The sequence below is a fragment of the Pipistrellus hanaki genome (assembly GCF_964339955.1).
Source record: "Pipistrellus hanaki genome assembly, chromosome: 4".
Taxonomy (NCBI): domain Eukaryota; kingdom Metazoa; phylum Chordata; class Mammalia; order Chiroptera; family Vespertilionidae; genus Pipistrellus; species Pipistrellus hanaki.
Genome location: NC_140506.1, coordinates 71,260,075 through 71,274,851, shown reverse-complemented (window position 1 = coordinate 71,274,851; position 14,777 = coordinate 71,260,075). Strand labels below are relative to the sequence as shown.

General features: G+C 50.0%; 1 protein-coding gene across 1 annotated transcript; it reads right to left on the bottom strand.

Annotated features, from left to right (window-relative positions):
* Nucleotides 1-9,196: 9,196 nt before the first annotated feature.
* SERPINE1 (serpin family E member 1) lies at nt 9,197-14,460 on the bottom strand. Its single transcript, XM_084881563.1, has 9 exons — nt 14,320-14,460; nt 13,433-13,704; nt 12,993-13,226; nt 12,274-12,468; nt 11,488-11,686; nt 10,432-10,532; nt 10,230-10,316; nt 9,692-9,775; nt 9,197-9,403 (listed from the first exon to the last, which is right to left on the bottom strand). The coding sequence occupies exons 2-9, from the start codon at nt 13,701-13,703 to the stop codon at nt 9,366-9,368; spliced, it is 1,209 nt and encodes a 402-aa protein (XP_084737689.1). The 5' UTR covers nt 13,704; nt 14,320-14,460; the 3' UTR covers nt 9,197-9,365.
* Between the last annotated feature and the right edge of the window lie 317 nt (nt 14,461-14,777).

Below are 14,777 nucleotides of genomic sequence, written 5' to 3'. Positions count from 1 at the left end.
CCTGGCCGCTCCCAGCCTGGCAGCCACTGCTCCGGGCCTGGCCGCACCAGACCCGGCTGCTCCGGGCCTGGCCGCTCCCAGCCTGGCAGCCGCTGCTCCGGGCCTGGCCGCACCAGACCCGGCTGCTCCGGGCCTGGCCGCTCCCAGCCTGGCAGCCGCTGCTCCGGGCCTGGCCGCACCAGACCCGGCTGCTCCGGGCCTGGCCGCTCCCAGCCTGGCAGCCGCTGCTCCGGGCCTGGCCGCACCAGACCCGGCTGCTCCGGGCCTGGCCGCTCCCAGCCTGGCAGCCGCTGCTCCGGGCCTGGCCGCACCAGACCCGGCTGCTCCGGGCCTGGCCGCTCCCAGCCTGGCAGCCGCTTCTCCAGGCCTGGCCACTCCCAGCCTGGCAGCCACTGCTCCGGGCCTGGCCGCACCAGACCCGGCTGCTCCGGGCCTGGCCGCTCCCAGCCTGGCAGCCGCTGCTCCGGGCCTGGCCGCACCAGACCCGGCTGCTCCGGGCCTGGCCGCTCCCAGCCTGGCAGCCACTGCTCCTGGCCTGGCCGCACCAGACCCGGCTGCTCCGGGCCTGGCCGCTCCCAGCCTGGCAGATGCTGCTCCAGGCCTGGCCACTCCCAGCCTGGCAGCCGCTGCTCCTGGCCTGGCCGCACCAGACCCGGCTGCTCCGGGCCTGGCCGCTCCCAGCCTGGCAGCTGCTGCTCCGGGCCTGGCCACTCCCAGCCTGGCAGCCGCTGCTCCTGGCCTGGCCGCACCAGACCCGGCTGCTCCGGGCCTGGCCGCTCCCAGCCTGGCAGTCGCTGCTCCGGGCCTGGCCGCACCAGACCCGGCTGCTCCGGGCCTGGCCGCTCCCAGCCTGGCAGCTGTTGCTCTGGGCCTGGCCGTTCCCAGCCTGGCAGCCGCTGCTCCAGGCCTGGCCACACCAGACCCGGTTGCTCCGGGCCTGGCTGCTCCCAGCCTGGCAGCTGCTGCTCCGGGCCTGGCCGCTCCTAGCCTGGCAGCCGCTGCTCCAGGCCTGGCCACACCAGACCCGGCTGCTCCGGGCCTGGCCGCTCCCAGCCTGGCAGCCGCTGCTCCGGGCCTGGCCGCACCTGACCCGGCTGCTCCGAGCCTGGCCGCTCCCAGCCTGGATGCTCCGTGCTTGGCTACTGCTGTTCTGGGTCTGGCTGCTCCCAACCCGGCTGCTCTGGGCCCGGCTTCTCCGGGCCCAGCCACTCCGTGCCTGGGTGTTCCTGGACTGGCCACCCTGGGCTTGGCCGCCTCTGCCTCAGGCCTGGCTGCCACTGCCCCAGGTCTGGCTGCTCCAGTGCTGGCCGTTGATGTTCTTGTTCTGGCTGCTGCTGCTCTGGGGCCTGGCCACTGCTGCTCCGGGCCCAGCTGCCACTGCCTTGTGCCTGGCCACTCTAGGCCTGGTCGCCGCTGTTCCAACATTCTGTCCCTTTTTTCTCTTTTTTTTTTTCTTTTTAAAAAAAAAACAAAAACGCATTTATGTTGCAATGTTGGCTGGTGCGTTGAGTTCTGACTTAGTCTTTGATTTTTCAAGATCTTCTTTGTATTCTTTCTTAAGTAATTTTACTATCATTTGCTCTCACTTGATTTCTTCACATTGAGAACTTGTTTGGTTTCTTCCTCCTTGTCCTGGGAGCTCAGCAGGTTGGCCTGTGGCATCCCTTTGTTCTCCGCGGGCTCCCGCGCTGCTCCAGCCTGTTGCTGGGGTCGGCGACGCCCAGGAAGCAGCCCCCGTCCTTGGCTCCATTGCCCGCGCTCAGCAGTCGAAGGCTCAGGGGCACCCCCCCCCCCTGGGGGCCCCGTCGCCCGGCTCCTTGCTGGCGCCCGGCTGGCCGGTGTCCGGCAGGGGCTCCTGCTCCACGTCGCGTTCCTCCAGTCTGGAGCTTTCTTTCTCCCTCCTACTAGGGGAGTCCAGGATCAGAGTCAACAGACTGTCCTCTGCGCACAGTGTGCGCGACTCCGGGGGCTCGGCCTTTCGCCGCGCTCCCAGGACTCCACCTCACAGCTCCGTCTCCCCCTGCCCGAGCCTGGGTCCCCAGGGACTGGCCCAGACCTGGAGTTCGGGGCGGTGTGGACTGAGGCTCAGAGCCGCCGCCGGAGGCTTTGTTTCTTCTGGCTAGGGTAATCCAGCATCAGAGTCAACATTCAGTTCTATGCGCGCCATGTGCGCGCGACTCCGGGGGCCCCACCTTTCGCCATCCCCCGGGATTGTCTCCCCCTGCCGGAGCCTGGATCCCCAGGGTCTGGCACATAACTTGGGGTTCAGCGCTGCCGGTTCAGGGGTTCAGCCCAGGCTGGGGGTTCTATGTCCTTCCTGCTAGGGACCGCCGGGCAGCACCCAGCCCTCTCCTCCTCTCCGGCTGCGACTTCTCCGCGCGCGCGTGCGTGCGAGCGCGCCACATGTCTCCGTACCTTAGGCTTTTTTTCAGCTCCTCTGATTTTCCTTCTGGTTTTCTCCCTCCTTCCTATTGTAGAGTTTTCAGTCAGTCGACTACCTGTAGCTCTGGGCAATGTCCACTCTACATTTTAGTTGTATTCCCTTGAAATTGTTGTGAGCTGCTGCGGCTAGGTGTGTACCCGAGCAGCCATCTTGGATCCTCCTAGGGCAATATTTTTCTTGATACATTTTTAAACAAAAACTGAGCAATTGGGATCTTCTCATATGATGTTTCTAGTGGTCCTGGCAATTAAAATATTCTCTGTGGTAGATGTTTGCCATTCTGTTTCACCTCCAAGCTCTAAACCCCCTTCCTAGGATTTAGGAATCTCCACCTTATGAATCTCTGGGAGCTAGAACAACCTTCCAGTGTAGCATTTAAAATGTCCAGATATTGGCTTTTACAGCTTTCTTTGCACCCACAGCATGTCTACTGGATTTGGCCAATCTGTGCATCCACCAGGACTTTGGTCCAGGAGGGAATGAGGTGGGGATGGACGGTGGAAGGTAGTTAAGACTCTAGCAGAGGACTGTAGGATAGCAGTGGGTTAGTCCCAAATCACACCAGTGCCCCCACTCCACCCTTACTGGACATGACAGTGCCATTATGTCACTCATGCTATGTTGCCTATTGGCATAGGACCTTCCATTTGAAAATTCCATTGGCCTCTCAGACTTCACTTCCCCCCCAAATTACTTCCTCCTGCCTTTCCCTGAAACCATCCCATCTCTAGGTTTCCCATGTGGACAATGTCACTGCTTTTTCCTAGGCTTGCAGACTTTTAAGTCTGGGACGTGGCAGGTAACATAAAAGTATGGCTATTCAAGGGACGTCAGTTAGACTTGCCTGACTAGACTAGGAGGGATTATCTGGAAGAGAGGGAGACAGCTGGCTGGGTTATCAGAGGGAGAAGGCAGCAGTTTGAAAAACCAGCCTGGTGGCAGGATTTCATCCTCATGTGTATGCCTTTAACTTGCTTTGCTGTTATTGTTACTTTGTGGTTTTGTTTACACTGTTTTCTGGAATGCCCTGCCATTCCCTTACCCACAGACCAAAACTCATTTTATTCACAGTTTTAAGTTTCAATCCAGCCTTTACCCTCTAATCTGGCCTATAGTGGTCATTTTTACCCTCTTCTTTGCAATCATTTTTGCAGTGACTTGCACAGTGTTTCAGCTTGTTTGTGTCTTTATAGTCAGAAACATCACTTATACTTTTTATAAAGTGCTTCACAGCACCCAGTATAAAGTAAGCTTTTCTTTTTTCCCCCTTTTCTTATTCATTCATTTGTTTATTTATTTTTTCTTTCTCTCTTTTTTTAAAGTTAAGCCTTTAAAATAAATACTTATTAAGTTGAATGTAGTTCAAACTTGGCAAGATTTTGGTGGAAGCCACAGCTGCTTTGCTTCAACAAAGAGCTTTCCACTGGAGTCAAGGCGACATCTGGTGGCTAGGGGACCAAAGGCTACATCAGGATGCTGGTGTTCAGGTTGGTAAGGCAAAGGTGTAAATGCAGAACATGCTGATGGCTGGCATGAGGGCAGCACCTTTGCTCCTGACTTCAACGGAGCTTTGCTCTGTGTTCACAGAGACCGGTGTTCACTGATGCCATGAAGAAGGCATACTGATAAGGTGCAGTGGCAAGGAGTACAGACATGTCCCATTGCCTGGGCCTAAGTAATAATAATAACAGCAGCAAGTTATTCAACCTCTGCCTGTCTTAGTTTCCTTATCTTTATACTAGAGGCCCAGTGCATGAAATTTGTGCATGGGTGAGGTTCTTAGGCCTGGCCGGCGATCAGGGCTAATGGGGGCCTTTTTGCTGCTGGCTGGGGCCTGCCAGACAGGGGAAAGGGCCAGGGGGAGTTGGACAGCCATGGGAGGTTGGCTGTGGGAGTGTACTGACCACCAGGGGGCAGCTCCTGCATTGAGCGTCTGCTCCCTGGTGGTCAGTGCATGTCATAGTGACCAGTCGTTCTGGTTGTTCTGGTCGTTCTGGTATTCCCATTGCTTAGGCTTTGATAGATAGATAGATAGATAGATAGATAGATAGATAGATAGATAATAAGTGTTTGCTACTATTAGCACTGTAACTGGACAACCAAAGGGTCTGGGCTGACTGATATTACTTGAACCAATTAAGCAGAGATGGGGTTGAATCATATATGAGCATTTACTCCAATAATATTGGCAGTAGGGGAGAGCAGGAGGTCATCCACAGAATTCTGCTCTCCTCTCCCCATAAACCAGCTGCTTATATTGGGTAGAAGGACAAAGATTACATCGGAAAGTAGGAATTACAGGTATGGAAAGCGGGCATGGGATAATCATTACAGGTTACAAGTCATGCGGGCTAGAGGGGCTCACAGAGGCAGGTGCCTCCAGGCGCCCAGGGACCAGATTACAGGAAACGGGGCTGGGGTTGTAAAGAGCAGATGCCTCCACTAGGTTGTTTCATCCACCAGGCTGTGAATCCTTCCACAATGATAGGCAGTTCTCGGACAGGAGGATGGACTGCATTCCAGTGTTAGGTCCCATGTCCCAGGGCATACAACTCTCAGCCAGGCTAGAATGTGCTTTCTCTAATCAGAACGGAATCATGGTTAACAGAGCATGAATAATATTATAATTGTAGTTGCTCTCCAATATTCTATTTCTACCCCTAACAGTACCACAGACAAATGTACTTGAGGAACCGTCTTTTAAAAATTATTTGGAAATATATGGTGTCTCCTTGACAAGTTTCACTTTGATGGAATATTTTCTGCCATTGAGGGATTTACAAATTTCATACTCATTGCCAAACGTGGGCAGGCAGATAAATAATTTCACTGTGTGAGATTTACAAGAAATCTTCAGTAATGGTGCTGGAAGCAGATCTGGTTTTGTTGTTGTTTGTTTGTTTATCTCTATAAGAAACAGAGACAGGAAGAGGGACTTAGGATGGCCAAGGAGAGGGCAGGCTTTGCACTGTGAGGCTGCATCATTACCTTTGTCCTCAGAACATCTGAAAAAAGCAGAGGGCACTGTTAAATGGGACACTTTCTGGAGCAAATGCCCTTTGCTGTCATGCAAATAAACCCAACCAAGATGGCTATGGCCACAGAAAGCAGGAGGGAGGCTTGGGTTTTCCCGACAATGGAGGAAGCCAAGCTTTCCGCCTGCCCTTGCCCGCCAAGGCCTCCACTCAAGGCTACAAAGTTTTAATGATAGAAGATACATAAACCCAAACAGAAATGGCGGCAGCCACAGAACTGGAAAGAACAGGAGGCTAGGGTTGCCAAGCCAAGCTTTCTGCACACCCTGTCCGGCCCAGGCCTCCGCTTAAGGCTACAAAGTTTCAATTATAGAAGATACATAAGTCCCAATAGAAATGGCTGCCTCTAGTGTATATATATATATATATATATATATATATATATATATATATATATATATAGTATATATTGTATATATTGTATGATCTTATTTGTGAGAAAGTAACAAATATTTTAAATATTCTTATAAATGCTTACCAAAGTTCTGAGAGTTCTTACCCAAGAAACTGGAGCTTACTAAGTTCCCACTTTTAATCTGTTGAACTGTTTGAATGTCTTACAATAAGTATGTGTTCTTTTTAAAAAATATATACATTTTTTTGATTTCAGGAAAGAAGAAGGAGAGATAGAAACATCAATGATGAGAGAATCAGTTGCTTCCGGCACAACCTCTACTGAGGATCAAGCCGGTATTCCGGGCTCTATCCACTGAGCCAAACAACTAGACAAGCGCATGTGTTCCTTATCACTTAAAAAAGTCCCCTCATCTTAGACCCTGACTGCTGAAGGATCCTTACCAAGTGGTCGTCCTGGCTTTCTTAGAACACTTCCAGCGATGGAGAACTCCTTACCTCTTAACTATCAGGCAGTGTTTTGACCAGGACCCTTCCAGATGATAATTACTTCCTATTAGGATATGATCTAGGATTCAGGGGCTGGTTCTATCAATCTTGTTTTGAAGGGCCTGGAGCTGGATGGTGCACAATTTTGACAGATAGTTCTTGGTATATTTTTTAGTTTAAAAATTATTTTTGAAAATATGATCAGAAACTAATGTCTTCTGGTGATCTCACTCATATGTGGAATCTAAGTAACAAAATTAACTGATGAACGGAGTGGATCGAGAGACATGGAAGCTTGGAACAGAGTGCAGAATCTCAGAGGGAAGGTGGGGAGGGTGGGTGGTGGGAGGTAATCAATCAAAGACCTTGTATGCATATATGTGTGACCCATGGACGCAGACAATAGAATGGTGAAGGTGGGGAAGGGGAGACAGGGAAGCTGAAGGGGGCCATGGGGGGGGGGGAGACAATGTAATACTTTCAACAATAAAGATTTTAAAAAAGAAAAAAAAAACTTTTCTGGGAAGAGTCTTCAAGTTACTAGAGGAAGAGAATAAAATACTTTTTAGGATGCCATTTTAAAAGAGGATATGAAGCCCTAACCAGTTTGGCTTAGTGGATAGAGCGTTGGCCTTCAGACTCAAGGGTCCCAGGTTTGATTCCAGTCAAGGGCATGTACCTTTGTTGCAGGCACATTCCTAGTGGGGAGTGTGCAGGAGGCAGCTAATCGATGTTTCTAACTCTCTCTCCCTCTCCCTTCCTCTGTAAAAGAATCAATAAAATATATTTTAAGAAAATAAAGAGGATATGAAGAATGTACATAACAAAAGAGCTTTGGTTTTCAAGGGACCTGATATGTAAATGGGGGTGGGGATAGTGTGCACACCTGAGCATACATGAATAAAAAGCACTGCTACATTCCAGGAAAAGGGAAAAAATCAGTAAATGCCAAGAGGAGTGTGAGGATATTGATTGAATCCATGGAAATGCTGGCTGGAGCAAATGGACTTAGTCTGGATTTTGATAATTGGGGACGGGGTAGGTGCAGGGCACAGGAGCATTTGGTGGTAGAAAGAAATGGTGTGAATAGAGATGGAAACCCAGGGGGACAGTGGGTGTGTGCAGGCCTGTCTGAGTGGTAGAAGGTGTTTGGGGGAACCCTCTTTTCTTTTTGAGGATGATGCCCAGGGGGGAATCATGCCCACACAGTATGTCCCTGGAGCCTTCTTGCTGAGCGCCCGAGACCAGTCCTGTGGGCTTGCTGTGGACTTGCCACAGCCCGTGTGTGTGTGTGTGTGTGTGTGTGTGTATGCCTGGCCCATGTGAATATGTTTCCTAAAGATCCCTTCCACCGGAGATGTCTGTGAACTGACAGAGTTTTGATTTTGTCCTGTGTGAGACGTGGAAAATAAAGGCGGGGACTGTTTTTGAAATGTTCTTTTTATTTATTTATTTTTATTGTTTTAAAAAACATTTCTGCTTTTTACATATCAAAAGTGAAAAAGTATATAATTCAACATAATTTCAGAAACATTGGACCCTACATTTGGGTCTCCTTGTGAGTATAGTTGTGGCTATCACTGTCCAGTGCATAATGAGAAGAGAAAACAACAGCAACAAAGGGCCAAGGTTTTTCACTGAAGAGCACATTGGGATGATTAGGGTTCTATTAGGATGCATTCATTTGACATCTATGTGCAATTCTTCAATAAATTGGTCTTCATGCCATACCCCTTAGCTAGCTGGTTTTCAGGAAAATTTCCTAACCGGGGTAGTTGAGCCTGAATTCACGGTCTCTCTTTCATTCCCCCCTCTCTCTTTCTCACGTGTCCACCGCTCACACACAGCAGCCGGAAATGACACACCGAAGTGAGTCACCAATGCAGCTGTGAGTCACCCAATAATTGAGGAAAGTTCTATCCTGCTAGGTCGTGCATCCCTTTGCACTCCTGCTCCTAAATACATTGGAAAATTTTAAAATCTCTCTGTCCTCCCTCTAGTCTCTCTCGCCCACCACATCCTTTTGGTCCGGAAAAAAGAAAGTGATAATCTTGGCAGGGGTCCTAATCCATCAAGTGGAAAGGAAAGGAGAGTGACGGGGTTCAGGCAGCCACAAGGTGGCAGTGTGGGCCCCTCACGCTTCCGCCCAGAGGGGTAATGGCAGCTAAATGACTAGACTCCTGAGATGCAAATCACACAGCTCACAAAGGAACACTTTAAGCAAGTTTAAATAATATGCTTTTTTTCTTTTTAATAGTCCTCTTTCTCTCTAACAAGCACACAAGAAAGTGATAAATATTCAAGCACACCTCTGTCATCCTACCCTCCCCACGAGGAGATTGGAGCCAAGAGCCAGGCACACCTTCTTCCTCTATTCCTGCAAAATCAAGTTTGTGGGAAGCAGAAACCTGCTTCTATAAGTAAACAAGTCACCTACACTCTGAAATAATAGATGCTCACTGTTCCTGGGGAGGGAGACCGCCAGGCCAGGGTGAGACGCTGCAATTGGTAGGCAGTTGCTCTGCCATTCCTCAGCACCTCTGCGCTGGAGAAGGATGGATCTTGCAATGAAAAGGTGTTTCTTCCATTGGTTTCTGGCCCAATGCCAGCCTCCACAGCAGTGGCAGACAGTGCAAGAGTGAGGGCAACGTGACTGGAACACAGTTTCTCCTGTAAGCCTTGCGGGGCCTCAGGCGATCCAGATCTGAAGACCCCAAAAGGCAGAGTGATGGGCAGGAGCAGCTGCACACATGACTCTGCGAGTTTTACAGTCGGATTTGGAGAACTTCAGGGAGCAGTGCTTCCGAGGTCCCTGCCAGGGTCTCCACTGGGGAGTTTTCTTGAAAGGTCTCCTTTCTCTCCTTTGGAGAGGCTGAGGTCTAAAAGGCAGATTTACCATTAAAAAAAAAAAAAAAAAAAAAAAAAAAAAGCGAGTATCTTCTCTCTGTCCAGAAAGATTAATTAAAAAGTTCTTTTCTTCGCAGTTTCTTCTTCTCTGATACATCTCCAGTTCTGTCCCAGTTGAGAACTTCTTTTTTTCATGGTCAGGGTTCCATCACTTGGCCCATGAAAAGGACTGTTCCTGAGGATGGAAGAATCGTGGGAAATGAGAATGGGAAGGGATGGCAGAGCTCCCCAAGCGTGAAGTTAGGGGTGAACTAAGATGAGTGAGACGTCTGGAGTCACAGCTGCTTTAGTGACTAAGCTAGGACGGGTCCTGGCACAGCACTCCATCTATGGGAGAGCACTGTCTTTGAGGAGGGAGGAGGAGCAGAGTTATGGATTTTTTGCCTAGAGTTCCCGGGTAAGAGGGTGTCTACGCTTGTCAGGACCAGTGCCTGAAACGGGGAGCACTGCGGCCTCGGCTCACCTGTGGGGTTGTGCCGCACCACAAAGAGGAAGGGTCTGTCCATGATGATTTCCTCAGGGGCCATTCGGGCTGAGACGACAATGGCTGGAAGAGAAGGGACAATATCTTAGAACCAAGGGACGGTTCCTGGACCCGAACCTTGAAAGTTTAGGGAAGTCTCCTGAGGCCTGGTTTCTTTCAGGAGCTTGGTAGAGATCCATCAACTGCTCTCCTTCAAACAGACATTTATCTAAACCCCTTTAGGGCATATTAATTCCTTAAGTTAACTAGCCACTGTGAGAACAACCCAGACTTTCCTCTGGGAGGTTTTTCACATTCAGAGGCCCTCATGAGCTGCTGGAGTCAGGGAAAGCAGGCCCATTTTCTTGGCTGAGAAACACCAAGGAGGAAAGGACAGTATCCCCCGCACAGGAAGTGCTGCTCTGAGAGGCCTGGTGACGCAGGACAGAGGGAGTTCATTCCAGGTGTAGGTGCCTGAGGGACCCCTCCTGTAAGCCTTGGGCCAAGACTTGCCAGGCCTCACCTGAGCCTGACTCACCTGTAGAGGAGGATGCCTCCGTGCCTCTCTCATTCACCTTGATCTTCACTTTTTGCAGGGCCTGCGATACATAAAGAGGCTCTTGATCTGAAACAGGAGTGGATACAAGAGTAGATCAGATCGGTTTTCCGGGAACAGCTCCTTTATCTTCTAAGGGGCCACACAGCCCTCCAAGATAAGAAATGAAAGGAAAATCTCTTACCTGAAAAAGTGGAGAAGTCTGCCTGACTTGGATTAAAGATGTTGGTCATCCCCAAGTTCTCCAAGGGCCTCCTGAGGTCAACTTCACTCTCCAGGGAGAACCTACAGGCAGGAGCAGAAAACAGCTCAAACTCAGGCTGTCTCCGGCCACCTCTCCCAGTCCCTCCCAGGCATCACCCTGGCATTGGGACTGATGTGAAAGTAGAAGAGGGAGGCTTGTTATTTCAAGGTCTCTGCTTGCTACAGGTCAAATATTAATGAACATTCTTATGACTAATTACTTTTCCCAAATAAGACAGGAGTTGATTCTGTCTTAGGGAAAACTCTGGTCTGTAGATTGTGTTTCTGAGAGCTAACCTGAAGAAGACTCAAGCAGCGAGGCTTTAGGCTGTTCTCTGCTCCCCATCAGAGCACAACTAATTACTTCCATTCTTGGGTGGGAAGGAGGGGGAGAGAGAGAGGGAGAGGGAGGGAGAGAGAGAGAGAGAGAGAGAGAGAGAGAGAGAGAGAGAACTAACCAACTAAATTGGGGTAAGCATGGTGGGAGGCTTTCCTACAATTCTGGAATTATCCAGCCCCAGCCTTCTCCACTCTGCTTCTGCAGAAGGACTTAGAAAATCTGTTAGACACTATAATTCCAGTTGCTCCATCTGCAGAAGTGATTCCTTTTGTTCCCATTTTTGGAGGTTGACTTGAGAAGATGGGGTGGGAGTGAGGGGCATTCATAAAAAGGTGAAGGCAGATTTAGCCTCTGACCTCTAGTATCTCTCTGGCTCTTCCTTTGGCTGGCTTTTGTTGGATATTCTGAGGGAGGCAAATGCGGTGGCATAGTCTAGAAAGCCCCTCCTTGCCCTCTAGCAGAAATGGGAGGAGGGATGATGAGAGGAATCTTAATCAAACCCAGGCAGTTTCCCATCAGCCTCCCACACATGTCCCTGCCCTGCAAACATCACATTTGGGAAACTCCACACGGGGCTGTGTTTCCAGGAGAGAGGAGAGGCAGGAGATGAGGGGATTAGGGCAATGGCAAATGTGGCTAGAGCCAGGGGTGGCTTACTTGGGCAGAATCAGGAGGCGGGGCAGACGGGTCATATTTCCTTTCCACTGGCTGATGAGCTGGGCATCCAGAATGTTGGTGAGGGCTGAGAGAGGCACCTTTTTTTCGTAGGGAGCAGCAATGAACATGCTGAGAGTGTCCCCATGGTAGGGCAATTCCAAGATGTCGTAGTAATGGCCATCAGGGGTGGAAAACTCAGCTGTGAAGACACCAAGATGGCACTTTGAAAATGATTCCAGCTCTTGTTGATTCTAACACAGCACTAGATTTTCAACCAGTTCTCCTATCCTCTCCATTCTTTTGGAAGCCAACTTTCCCTTCTGGCTTTTGAGGCTCCCACACCCACAGCTCCCCCATTCACTGTTTTCATTTCCATTTCCCTTATTTCCTGCCAATTCAGTTTCTCTGTCTCTTTCTGACTTTCTTTATATTCACTTCTGCTTCCCCATACCCAGTTACTAATTCATTCCAGTCCTCTTCTCCTGAATCTCAACTTCTATGTAGCCCTTCCCCAAGCAGGATTTGTGGACCATATGAGGATGTGAGATGGGGTCAAGTGGCCAGATGTGGGCCTGAGGGAACTGGTGGATTTCAGCTTCATCTTGCATAAGATAAAGCTACTTTCTGCTGCATAAGATAAAGCTACTTTCTGATCCTAGTGTCTCCTATTTGGGAAGTGTTTGTTAAAGCTGAGGTATATTCTAGGGTTTCTCATCCCTAAGAGGGGAATACCTAGGGATGGGGTCCAGTAGGTATAGGGTTTGGGGAAGGGAGTCTTGCACTTACTGTAGTTGAACTTGCTGTTCTGAGACATCATGGGCACCGAGACAGTGCTGCCATCGGACTTGTGGAAGAGGCGGTGGTGGGTGCCCAACTCTGGGAATGGTGTCTTCCAGTGGCCATTGAAGTACAGGGCATTCACTAGTACCAGGCGTGTCAGGCTGTCCACGGCCCCTTCACCAAGTAAGTCACTAATCATGCCTATGGGAAAAGCAGGTGATCAGGAGCTAGATATTTTCTTAATCATCTTAGATAAGTTCTCTTCAATTCACAGGCTTCAAATGGATGTGTGTCTATTGAAGTGATCCAGTCACAAGATAGTGTGGGGGTTTAGATAAACCAGTCTAGCTGTTTTCAACCTGTTTCATCTTCCTAAGGATCTCAGAAAGCCTTTGCACACTTTCTTGAGCCTGGGATCTTGTCTAGGATCAGACCTGGAAACTTAGGTCTTCCCTTATTTTGCTCCCTTGAAGGGATGTGTGTGCTCCTTATCATGGTTATTACCATTCTGACAAAGTTGTACAGCACTTTTTAGGGCTGCCTTTTGAGTTGGTTCATGAGAAGACCTAATTATGACAACTATGACACTGATTCTTAAATCACTTGACCTTCTGCCTACAGAGAAAAGAATGCTGAAAGGGAAAGGTTGGTATATTTGGGATTTGTTTCCAAAACCCCTTTCTTGGCAGGCCTGTGGACTCTGCTTCCTTTTCTTGCCTGCTCACCTTTTGTGTGTCTCTTCACCCAGTCATTGACGATGAACCTGGCTCTCTCAATCTCTGAAAAGTCCACCTGCTTGACTGTGGTGCGGAACAGCCTGAAGAAGTGAGGCATGAAACCTTGAACCAGCTTCAGATCCCGCTGGACGAAGATGGCATCGGCGATGCTGATCTCATCCTTGTTCCATGGCCCCATGAGCTCCTTATACAGCTGACGAAGGGCAGGGGCCATGCCCTTCTCTGTGCCGGAGGAAGGAAAGACACATCAGGCTCACGTTCAACCAAGGGATCCCAGCTGGGCCAACCCTCCCTCATGGATGGGGCTCTCTGCTCCCCTAGGTTTCTCTAGAGGGAGCGTTCATTCCAAATCTTAATCTCTTTTGCTTCTCCCTCTTTTTCTCAAAAATCTGCATGAGTGCCTCCCCCCTACTTTCCCCATCTCTCACCTTCAATATCGAATTGCATTGCTGCTTGTATCTGCTGCCTGGTTTCTCCTCTGGTTGTTAGCTGCAGCATGGCGAGGACTGAGGCCACGCCATAGGGTGAGAAAAGCACATTACGGTCCTTGGAGGCCTGGGCCACCTGCTGAAACACCTTCACTCCAAAATCTGTGACCTTATGGGCCGCCTGAAGCTGGCGATGGTCTGAGGCAGATCCTTCACCAAGGATGGAGGCCAGGCCCAGAGCTAGGCAGGCAAAGACCAGAGACGCTTTCATCCTAGAGCAAGTGGGAAAGAAGCTGATGAGAGCTGGTTCTAGAAGAATGGTGAATGGGGAGGGGAGATGACATCCCAGCCATGGGCTGTGCTTCCCATGTTTGTGGTTGACAGGCGCTAAATGAACACAAGGACAAGATTCATTAAGAAACCATGATGTGGCCCTGGTCAGTGAGGCTCTGTTATCCCGTATACCAAAAGGTGGTGGACTCAATTTCCCGTCAGGGCACATACACAGGTTTCAGGTTCAATTTCTGGTATGGGTGATTGCAAGAGGCAACTAATTGATGTTTCTTTCTCATCTTTCTCTCTCTCTCTCTCTCTCTCTCTCTCTCTCTCTCTCTCTCTCTCTCTCTCTCTCTCTCTCTCTCTCTCCTCTGTTCTTCCTTGCTCTAAGATGAATTTTTAAAATGGTTAATAATAATTTTTAAAAAAAGGAAACTGTGATGGGTTCAGATTCTGCAATCACTGCTATAGAGAGGGCAAGTTATGGCTGCAGGTCTTGGGGAGGGGATGAACAGAGGCAAAGTGGGGATCTTGGATGGGGAAATTCTGTGCAGGGACCTTCCCTACCTTAACCCAAGGGAAAAGATGGAGAGAGTTTGATTTTCTCTTACCTGAAGTTCTCAAAGTGCCTTGTGAATGGCGGTTTGTCCAGCTGCTGCTGCAGATTATGGTGATTCTGTTGCTGCTGGAGAGGGGTGTGTCTCTCTTGACAGTGCCTTTAGCGCTGCAGCCAAACACAGCTGTGCTGTTAGGGAGGCAGTTGCCTGCCTTTATACCAGAAATGGGCAGGAAGTAGATTAACTCATGGCTCAGCCCCACCTACTTTCTGGCTTTGGAAGTCTGACTCCCTGAGGCATGTGTGTTCGTGCTGCTGCTGTGTGTGTGTGTGTGTGTGTGTGTGTGTACGTGTGAAAGGGCTCAGGAATGATTGAGTAACCCCCCACAGCCTTGACCTAGGGGCCTCCCCTGATTTTGCTGCCTTCCACCTGGGTCCCTGTCTCTCTGGATGTTACGGCAGCCTGAACCCTGGCAGTGCCAGACTGCCTGAAATGCCCAGTGTTTAACATCA